The sequence below is a fragment of the Dreissena polymorpha genome, chromosome 2, assembly GCF_020536995.1.
Source record: "Dreissena polymorpha isolate Duluth1 chromosome 2, UMN_Dpol_1.0, whole genome shotgun sequence".
NCBI classification, from domain to species: domain Eukaryota; kingdom Metazoa; phylum Mollusca; class Bivalvia; order Myida; family Dreissenidae; genus Dreissena; species Dreissena polymorpha.
The window spans coordinates 124805111-124816909 of NC_068356.1; the positions used below are offsets into that span (position 1 = coordinate 124805111).

Below are 11799 nucleotides of genomic sequence, written 5' to 3' on the forward strand. Positions count from 1 at the left end.
AATGAAAGCTTGTTAGAATTTTCTTTTTAGAGGCCACAGTGACCTTGAACTTTGACCTAGTGACCCAAAAATGGGTGTGGCGTGTAGAACAAGGTGCATCAACATATGAAGTTTCAAAGTTGTAAGTGGAAGCACTTTGATTTTAAAGCAAAATGTCAAGGTTTTAGCACGACGCCGGCGGACGGCGGACGACACGACACAACACGACGAGCTGGCTATAACAATAGCTCGGGTTTTCTCCGAAAGCAGCCGAGCCAACAATGAGACGCAGCTCCCTCATAATATGTATATCGATAATATAATTTGCTTGATATATTTATTATTGAAATACTAAAATAATATAGATCTACCTTATACTATGAAGAAAACAGATATATCAAACATTTTAGCGAATAATGTTTCAAGAATTGTGAAAAACTTTTTCACTGTTTCAACATGTTTTATTATTCTTCCACTTTTAAATATCAATCTTATTGAACGCTAATTCAACTCTCCTGTCTCCATCTTTACTGATTGAATACCTCAGCCAACAAAATGAAATAATGATATACCTCAACATGAACCATGACTCAATGATAATATTTGTTTGTAAATATCATAGTGCCTAAAATTTATTGAATTGCCACAATTTCTTATATAGATTATATTTTTTGACATATTTTTTATCCTTGTAATCTCGGCGTGCCTCAGCGTGGCTACGACGCTGACACATTTTGTAGTATATGGACTTAATTAAAGGGAAACAATTCTAATTTATCATAATAAATTCACTGTTGGATTATTCTACCATAAATAGTTTGTAACATCTGTATTTCCAAACGGTTTAACATCCGCTTATCTGTCTTCTAATTTAATGTTTGCATGGTGATGTTTTAATATTTATTTTAATAAGTAGCAGTGCAAAGGCTTGTATAAATGTAAAACACAAGTGTACATGTCACTTCTCCAAAACCATTCAGCTGCAAGATAAGTATGTGTTTAATATATTCGGATCATACACTTAAAATGGAATTGATAGCGCTGCATCGTTCCGTGCCATCTGTTAGACAGCACAAAACTGAAAATGAAGGTTGCCGTCCGTGAATTTATGCCTATTGGACTCTCCCATCCTTCTAAATTGGATCAATTTATTTCCAAAATTAGGGATGTCTAGTATATTTATTTCTATTTTTAGAATATTTCTTTCCGCAATTCCATCAAGCAAACAGCGTAGACCCAGATGAGACGCCGCATCATGCGGCGTCTCATCTGGGTCTACGCTGTTTGCAAAGGCCTTTTTTCTAGACGCTAGGCATAAATGGGTATATGAACACTATTGTACATTGGTTGATGTTCTTGGGTGTGTAATCAATTCACGAACAGGTCATGGAGCCTTTTAAATGACGAAGATGAGCGGGATCTTGTCAAACATAAAGTATGAAAGTATGATAACGGTTACGCTATGACCAGAATCAGGACCAATATTAATGTTCTGGAAATCATAAATAGGAGTTGTTCTGTTAGATTTCTAGGCCAAACAAAGCTTATCTTGCACGCGTTTGATTGAAGGTAGCTTAAACCCAATACCATCAATAACATTGTTTTTAAAAGAGTTAATTGTGTAATAATGCATGAATAAGGCTTAGGAAAAATAAATTTACATTCTATGCATACACACTTACTGTTCCCGGTCATACAAAGCTTAACTTGCATTGTATGATGTGAAGGTAGCTTAAACCCAATACCATCAAAAGCATTGTATTTTAAATAGTTAATTGTGTAATAATGCATTTTAGGAAAAACAAATTTACATGTCACGCATGTACACTTATTAATAGGCACACACTTAAGAAACATAACGACTGTTAGTGTAAATATATTATTTTAATCAGTATGCTGTTGTTTAATTTCTATTACATGTAATTGGATCTTTGAAAACACGCATGACATCACTTGCATCTGATCCAAATTGCATTTTCACTTCTTTAACAGTGGGGAAATCATAATACCCTTTATTACTCAAGCAGGTTATGAACCGCATTCAACTGTCAACCGTCATAGGGACATTTTATAAAGATGGTATCTTCCCTCTATATAGGACGGTCATAGATAAATCACAATTGGCAATGTTTTCCTTTAAGCGAGATATGTAAATGAATCAAACCACTCGGACGTTAAAAACAAGTTCAAATTCAGTACTTCGAATAATGTATAGGATTCAATAACTATGTAATTGATTGCATTGTTTGGGCGCTGGCGTTTATGTATGCATCATACGAAAATGTATCAAATATTTGTTTGAATTATAAAATAAAGATGATAAACGTTACACCAATAAATATTATATAATGCTGTAATGACATGGTCTCATTGGTAGGAATACTTGCGTGATTGGTAGGAATACTTGCGTGAATAAGGTAAAAGATAGTACTAACGATCTTTATTCCAAAAGCTTTCACAGCATGTTAGTGACCTAATCACTTAATTGTTAATATATATATATATTGGTGCACAGCCCGTCAAATTCTCCCGATGGATAACATTAATAACATTAATATATTTTTAACCATACTCTGTTCAGTTAAACTAGTACTTTCCGCTGAATATTCTTGACAAAAACTGTGTTGTGAAATATTTTGTGTTTTTTTTCCACAAAACTTGATTTATTTAGTGTGAACATATTGTATGCATACAACTAGTTGATAAAATTCCTGTGCAATTACAGAGATCCTATTCGGAACCGGGTTTTATACTCGTACAACTATACTTACTCTCAAAATATTTGAAAACGTACATGCATTTAACAGCTTATTGAAGAAACAAATTAAATAGTTGTAAGTTCATGATCAGTAAATTTGTGGAATTGAACGCCAATAAAATTCGCTCCTCGAGATGGCACGACTTTTAACGCGTTAGCAACCCTGTCCGTTAATAACAACGCGAAATCTTACGTGACTTTGTAACGGACAGCGTAGCTTCTGACCAGACAGCGCCTTTTCTGGCATCATATCGTTTAAGACGCATTTTCCTATGACGCGGATCATTTGATCATTATCTATGTTATATATGATCGAGTCCTATTCAAAGTCAGTTAGTATTGAAAAGTTTTTTTTAAAACAACATTTTTTGCCAAGTAATCTTGCAACACGTTAAGTACCGAAAACTCAGTGGTTTAAATTTCCTAATTAACAGTGATTTTGCTCCAAAGCAGCCCAGAAATACATTGGATTTTAAATAGCTCTCATTAGTTTGTTTTATTGCTCATTTTTAATAAATTTTCTAGCTTATATTTTATTTTCGTTATAAATTAGTACGAACTGTGATAAATTTCGGATAAGCCAATACATCATAAGTAAGACGAAATTTACGGAGCACCAAATGTTTCTTCTGTTTAAGACTGTAGCTTTCGCTGCCCCGCCCAATTAGATCTAATTGTATATATTGCGTATGCTAGTTTGAACTAGCCCGCATTTCTTTCCAACAATTTATACTACATTTTTTAGTAATTGCTCAAATGCGTTGTTTATAGTAATGTATATCGACCTCAGAAGATGCGAAATATATATTCTAAACGTTTATCGACACACGTGTTGAAGGCAAATCTCGAGGTCTCATGTTATTGGTTACTTGTTAAATCGAAGTCATACTGATTCAGATATAGTGATAGGTCATTAACCCATTTATGCCTAGCGTCTAGTAAAAAGGCCTTGGCAAACAGCGTAGACCCAGATGAGACGCCGCATGATGCGGTGTCTCATCAGGGTCTGCGCTGTTTGCTTAAAAGAATTTCTGTAAGAAATATTCTAAATATATAAATAAATATACTAGACATCCCTTATTTTGGAAATAAATTGATCCAATTTAGAAGGATGGTAGAGTCCACTAGGCATAATTGGGTTAACCTGAAAACTATGATTAACATTTGTGATAACTTTTAATACGCTTTGCTTAAAGGCGTAGATTGTCTGATTCATTGACTAATATTAAATATCAACCATAATCGGAGAGTAATGGGCAGTATTGTTGGTGACAATATGATTGTCAATTACACTTTTTAAGTTATTGTAAAGGATTTGAAATGGCCGTCTATACCAGCAAAAAAGGCTGGTTGAAGATATGGGTAGCATGCCTAAATCATAATGAAAATGAATGACTTCTCAAACGAATGTGTCCGTCCATATAAGTATCTAATGATGTCAAAATTATCTTAGCTATATGCAAACTCCTCATTACAAATGTTAACATTTGTTAAGATATGCTGCAAATTTAATTTGCGGGAGTTAAAATCGCTAGGAATGTATAGATACGAATCAGGATCGCTACAACGTATCTTTGCAATAGCATTGGCTTCAACGTCTCCATTTATCGGCGTTGTAAAAATAAATGGGGGACCTTCCGCTGAAAACTATTAAATGTTATTTCGCATATACAATAAATATTAAATACTTCATTTGAGGCGCAACACCGCACAATTCCTTAAACTTTCCGAAATTCTCGAAATTAATTCATCATGGCTTATAATATTTTAAATTAAAATTGCTTATGCACCACTATTTGGTCAAGCATGTCATAATTTAAGCTTCATAGTGTGGACCACGTGACCAAAAATACGCACGATGTTAACACCTGTATGATAATAATAATGATGTTGATAATAATAATAATACTTATAATAATAATAATTATAGTACTATAAATAATAATAATAATAATAATAATAATAATAATAATAATAATAATAATAATAATAATAATAATAATCATCATCATCATCATCATCATAACAATCATAACAATCAAAATAATAATGATAAATAGCCTTTTTATTTGATACGATTGTTTTTAATTTTGCAATTAGTCAAAATTCAAAGTTAATTACTATGCAACACTATGTTCGCTAAACGCAAACGCAGTTCATTAGTGTAGAAAAATATGCCTTTTACGACAACAAAACCTACTGAAATAATTGCCATGATGTTTTGAACATATAAAAGCAACCTGTCAATCGACCATCTTTTTTTTGTTCTTTCGAGCTGGTCAGTTGTGTTACAAAAATCGTAAAGCGAGTATCTACAATTGTGTTGTCGTTTGTTTTCTGATCCAACTTCCTCTGAACTATAATTCTAGTTGTTATTTCAAACCTTTTATATTTTTTGTTGAGTATTTAGATCGCATATTCACGTTTTAAGGATGCACACCAGATAATTGAGAATGTGATACTCAAGTAAGTATTATTAACTTCTATCTGGAATATATTCATAATTAGCGTTTATTTCCGCTTCATGAGATGAACCAGTACCTAAACGAAGTTGAGAACGCTCCCAAAGTGGATATTGAAAAATTGACCTTCATCGAATCGTTATTATACCACTGCAATATCCATGTTTTAGGCTTTTAAAGAATATTTATCCTTATGATATTTGTATTTAAACTGCTTTTAAATTCAACCGTCTTTGATCGGCAAATATGTGTTAAATTGTGCAACATCGCAGACATTGGAAAATATGACGTGACAAACGCTTCCCGTAACAATGATACTGAAGCCACGGAACACTTACGGAAAGTCGATAGAAGCTTGAGGCAAACATAATAAACCATTACAGACTGGGCCAGTGTTAAAATAAATAGCTATACTTAAATACTCCAAAACACGGCAATGAACCGAAAACGAAACAAATGATTTATCAAATACACATAATGAAATTTTGACGGTAAATTCCCATTCCCCAAATGAAATACTAAAAATTTTATTATAGATTCTTCCGATTATGTTTAGCCTTCAAATTCGATGACTAAACAAACCAATCACGTTATGAAAATTGATTATTCAGGTAGAACGTTTTGTGAAATGTACATCGCCATTATGTTTGGAGAAAACAGAGACATTTGCGTCAATCACGATAGCGAAATATCGGTAACAGGCACTAAACGATATTAATTCGCAATTAAACTCAAAGGCTGTATCAACCAACCGGATACATATGTATACTAATGGACGATGACGCTACATATATATCGTTACTCACAAACCTACACCATGAGTAAACAGTTATCTTTTTGATGACACACTTACCGATTGGTTAGTTTCTTTCATGCAAAAAGATGAACTGATCAAATGATGTTGTTGTCATACATGGCCATCGGCGATTGGGTGCGGATGAAATTTCGGCATAAGCCATAATTGGATGTTAACTATTATATATACCCGACAAGAGCAATGAAAGCTTTATTCTTCAGAGGACACTTTGAAATTGAGAAAACCCTCAGGTATGTGCTTTTGAGTAAATTCGTATGAGGTTACAGATAATGTTATAAATCCTATACACAATGTAAGTAGAATATCTCTAAGTCGTGTATGTCTGTTTCATATTACTTTTATATTATATGATGCCTATATGTAATATTAAACTAGATGTTGAAACATAAAATATACTGAATTAAACAAAGCAACTATAATTTGAATCAGCTTTTGCAATGATAGCCAATTATGTAAGGCGCGTAATTTACTAGATGCGAACTAATATATAAATGCAGTTACATGCAAATTTCAATTTCATTGTTAACTTCAGACAATCACTAAATGCACTTCGAATTATAAGCGTTTGTAGTGTGGGTAACTTGATCATTAAAAGCAATGCCTATATAGGTCCTATAAGATGATTTACTGAATGATCACTAACTACATTGTTAATTATGTTTGGAAGCCGTGCTAATGTCTATAGGATCACTTACTGTCATGGTTACTATTACATGATTTTCTGGATAAATGACCACGTACTGGAATGAATATGTGTATGCAAGATGAATTGACTATATGATAACTTAATGCAATGATAATTATTAACGCATGTTGTTTTTGCCTCTGATAAACTAGATTGGATGATCACTAACTTCGACACTAACTATTTCAAAGGTTATTATGTATGCAGGTAAAGTTGTTTACTAAATGATTACCAACTGCCATAATAATACTTTTAATTATGTATGCAGGTCGTATTTCCGACTCTTGGACCACCGCGAATATGAGGATCGTTCAAGTTGTGTCCGTGTTAGTCTTGTTATGGGCAACGGAGAGCGCCCTGTCGAGGCATGCCGTTGAACAGGCAGTAGAGGAGAAGCGCGAAGAACAACTAGAGAACCTTTTAGAACGCGTCATGGAACAACTTGGCGAGAAAGCCGATCAAGGTTAAGGTCAATAGGCTATTTATATAATTAAATTTCCATCGAACCACATTCAACAACGTTCTCTCTGTTTCTCGAGTAAAGGATAATGCCTTGGTTTCTTTCTTTCATTGAGTTTTCATGCAGCAGTTGTATTTATTGGCGCTCAGTTGAACAGTATATTATTAAATACAATCGGCTAGACGGGGACTTTGCATAGTGGAATATTTAAAATATATACCTTTATATTTGCCAGAGAAATAAATTATAATTTTAGTTATCAAAACCATAAAATAGGCAAATTAGAAAACGGGTATGAACACGAAGAGAATTTATTTGAAACAGTTATTATAAGATACACATTAGATCTAAGAGCACATGATTGATGTTAGCGATAAACGTGATAAGAGTGGATGGATATGAGCTATGGGCAATCAATTAAGCTGAAAATTTATTTTAAACAGGTGTATAGATATGTAAACGTTATTTGTTATAAAAAGCACTCAAGGTTTCATGGTCACATAAGCGGACCCATTGTCGCAATATGCGGCTCAATACACTCGTCAATGCGCTGAACCATGTAGCGAATATAAATCCCATCTTAAACAGAAATCTAACGATATTGGTTACAAATAACATTCGTATTTGAATCAATTGTATTATAGACGCACTTAAACGTACCTTTGGAAAATTGAAAATAACCGTATAGTTCATCTGAAAGATGAGAGTCATGATTTAAATAAACAGTTATTTTTTTCTATCAATATTCAATATCGCTGTTAACAGTGAACAACTATTTTAGAATAGGCATTCGCCACAATTGCATGTTTTGTCAACGTCAAAATGGTATAAAGCTGAACATGTAATTTCTTAAAATAGCTGTTTTTATTTCTAATTCTCGCAGAATTTACTCACAATGTGTATTCACTGAAACATTCCTTTGCCAGTGATTGGAGTAACACTCGGGGTATTCGTTGATTAATCAGAGACTGTTGTGACTGATATATCAATTAGCAATAACGAAATGTGTATTATAGGTATTCAGTTAACACAGATCTTTCTATCATTACACCACTTGTTTTGTGATGCATGATGATTATTTATGTTATACAATCAAACTAAATTGGATAAAATACGCATGCATTTACAAACTTTCATCTGACTGTAGTATCCGACTTAATATTTATTTACGTCTACATATGTGTAGGTAAATTGTTAAACACCCACATTGCTGATATTTTCTTATTTTAAGGTTATAGGCATATTCTAAAATACATCATAGTAAGTAATCTTAAGACGTATTTCTTTTAATGAATTAAGACTTTCTCCGTGCGAGAATGCAGTGCAACAATGACACTTGCGCAGGTTTTATTTCAATGTACTCATATACTAAATTAGTTATATATCCTTTTTAAGATGTGTATAAGATGTATACAATTTTGAATATCATTCATTTTGAAAAAAAGGATAAACAGTATTTTTCGATTGAATATACCAGGTGATGTGTTTATAAAATATTTAGTAGTTTAAAACTGCATATTTTTGATGACATATTTATGTATTGGCATACCAAGGAATGTACACGTTTCGTGTACAAATACTTCCCATCGTCATCGTCACGTCAGGGTCATCTTGTCACGATTATTTTAACGACAAAATAAATCTGCCCATCAGCATCGATGTTGTCCTAAAGCAGTTATTTTTACTAAATACAAGTATTTGGTTCGCTTGCAATGAATACAACGAAACATTGCATTGACATAAATTTAATAGTTGAAACAAAACACGCACGTCCACGAATAGCCTTGGTAAATAAGTGTTGAATATTTTAATGATTCAAAAGCATAAGTATTTTCTATTATGTCTTAATATCGCTTGATGTGTTTCATTTTTGTAAAAAAAGTATTATGATCTCAATTCATGTATATTCTTAAATTGGTAATAGAACTTAATGTCAAGGCTTACAACTTTGAAATGAATTAAGACTTTGCTCAGTTTAAGAATAGCAATACAAGAACACAAATAATAATTTGCTTGAATTAGTTATCAAACCTTGCTAAAATCCATGTATAATTCTAAAATTCCTTTATTTGACAAAGCTTATAAAACATATTTTTTCAATTGAATGTACAAAGTGATATGTTTGATAAAATTTGTAGTAATTTCAAACTGCACATTTTTAATGACAGACTTAAGGTTTGATTTGTCAACACGTATACGATTTTCTGTTAGAATATTTCCCATCTTCACGTCATTGTCTGTTTGTAATGATATTTAATGAAATGATTTATCAGACCATTATAACCCGTATTTTCCTAAACCAGTCAATATTCATAGTATTATTAGGTTCGCTTGCTTTAAATGAAACGCAATAATTGTCCGGACCTCTACTTTAAATATATGTTTAATATAGTAAGGTGTCATACTATTGCTGTATGTATTTAGTTTTTCGGAAAAAAGAATAACGCTCATAATTAACACAATTTTAAGCAAGCAAGCTGGTAATATTAAAAATGTGCAATACAAAGACTCTAAACTTGCATGTATTCAAATTCCATTTATTAATTTCTTTATAATTTTAGATGACGGTGAACAGGAAGAGAGGGCATTACAGATTGACGCGCCGTTAGTGCCTGATGACCCCGTTGATATTTTGGCACCAGTGCTACAAAAAGGCTGCTGCAATCGCGGGACAACTACGGTGTCACTCGGTAACGGGAGAACCGGAGTGTCTTACTTTCTCGGAGGGGTTGGACAGGTCATTGTGCCGCCGGACAACATCAGTCCCAAAGTACCTTGCAGCCTGAAAGCGCTTTTGAAAGTAAGCGAGAGGCGGTTATTCTTTGTTTTACCCATTGTGTTTTATCAGTTAATTATTTCCTTGATATTATGGCGTTTTCGCTAACACCAATGTATTCACTGCATTCTATCAACTTTCGTAAGCGAGTTAACATATGACACTATAGATCATATTACTTCTGTCATAGGTAACTTTTGACAAGCTGCCACTTTGCATTAGCGGCTGTTTGAGTTATCCTCTTTGTGGAAAAAGGATGCTGAGAGTTGACCTTGAACTCAGCGCTCAAAACCGCTCGGGCTGGTTGTTCAACATCGGAGACAGTGTCAGCAACAACGGATACTGTATGTAGTTTTACATGAATATGTAAAAGCCCTATCGCCATTTGAATCTTACAATGTTTATATTTTCCTCGGTCGACTTCGATAACAAAAAATTATCGCATGATTTGTTTAGTATTAGCTTTGAATTATCAATGATTTGCACGCAATGTAAAGATATTTGGGGTATTAAGAGACTGAAGTTTTAATCCGATCTTTAACATTTTGTTTATTATTATGCAAACTTCAACTTTGATAAGTTACCAAATTACTTCAGAACTTTAAGAGTTATTGCAATTTATATATGACAAATCTGACTGTTAATCAGTATACAGTTTTCAGGCTAAAGAAGAGTTTAACGTATAAAACCTTATTAACAACGTTTTCTTTTTAAATAGAGACGTCTCTACACAATAATCTAAGCATTGATGCTTTTCGTATATTGCAATTATCCCAATATGTTTTAAAAAAAGCTGGAGACAGTGATCATCAAACCAACGATGCTGAAATTGACGCTATCCACCCGAATGTCTACGTCAGACCGAGCGACCTTTGCCCAGACCCACCTAGGCTCCTTGCCACCTATACAAATGCCGTGCAACTGGGTTCCGTCAATCGCGTGACCCTTTTCATAAGCAACGAGCACGTGCGCATCACCAACGACCGAGGCCTCAACCAGATACTGTGCCACAAATGTCTGTTCGCCCTGAATGGTCAGTCTGATCCAAGCAGTGGGGGTGTCAACCAGGACATCTACATCGCTCTCAATAGGGTCATTTCAGGAGGCCGCATTGGGGTTGGCGTCTGTTCTGCTAGACTCTCATGGGTGTGTCCTGAGAATTACTAACTGCTCCAACATGACATCGATACTTATTCTTCTCTTTGATTATATGTACATTTTAAAACGTTTTTATCAAGTTGTGTTATCACTAAAAATTTCAAATAAATAACTGCATAAGGTCATTTAACTAATGTTTATATTCTTGTTAACCACATGTAAATGTTTGCCATTAAAATAACAAATAAAAATATATCTTTTCTTCTTACATAAGTGTTTATTGACATTAGCTTTCAATATAAATGGATACATTAAAAGCAACTTTCCTACTGGTTTTCGTTTGGAAGATCCTTCCTTTAAACAAAACATTCCATAAAAGTGTCGACCCTTTTAAGCCTCTGCGGATTTCACAAGCTATTCAGGAACGAAACTTTGCAAACACGCATTTTACCAATTAAAGATACGACTGAATGCATACCCCATTAGCGGTAACCACGGTTACCAAAGTTAAATTCCTTCCCAAACTGGAACGATGATCTGGTTGTAAATTTTCACCATCTGAAACAAAATGTTCGGAATAATATTCAATTATGGTTTATCGTAAAAAATAGAAAAGAGCAAAATTGCGAATAAAACGTATTCATAATTGTTTTATTTGAATTGACCATCGTCACGTGTGTGAGGGCTGTAGAAATTGTATACGAGCTATGCTTGAAACAAGTCAGGCGGTTTCCCGCGAAAATCGAATTGTTTTAATAATGCAA

General features: G+C 33.5%; 1 protein-coding gene across 1 annotated transcript; it reads left to right on the forward strand.

Moving 5' to 3' along the window:
* The first annotated feature begins 6141 nt into the window (after positions 1 to 6141).
* LOC127870430 (uncharacterized) lies at positions 6142 to 11287 on the forward strand. The gene is made up of 5 exons (XM_052413024.1): positions 6142 to 6246; positions 6970 to 7164; positions 9723 to 9961; positions 10128 to 10281; positions 10731 to 11287. The coding sequence occupies exons 2-5, from the start codon at positions 7002 to 7004 to the stop codon at positions 11102 to 11104; spliced, it is 930 nt and encodes a 309-aa protein (XP_052268984.1). The 5' UTR covers positions 6142 to 6246; positions 6970 to 7001; the 3' UTR covers positions 11105 to 11287.
* Positions 11288 to 11799: the final 512 nt, after the last annotated feature.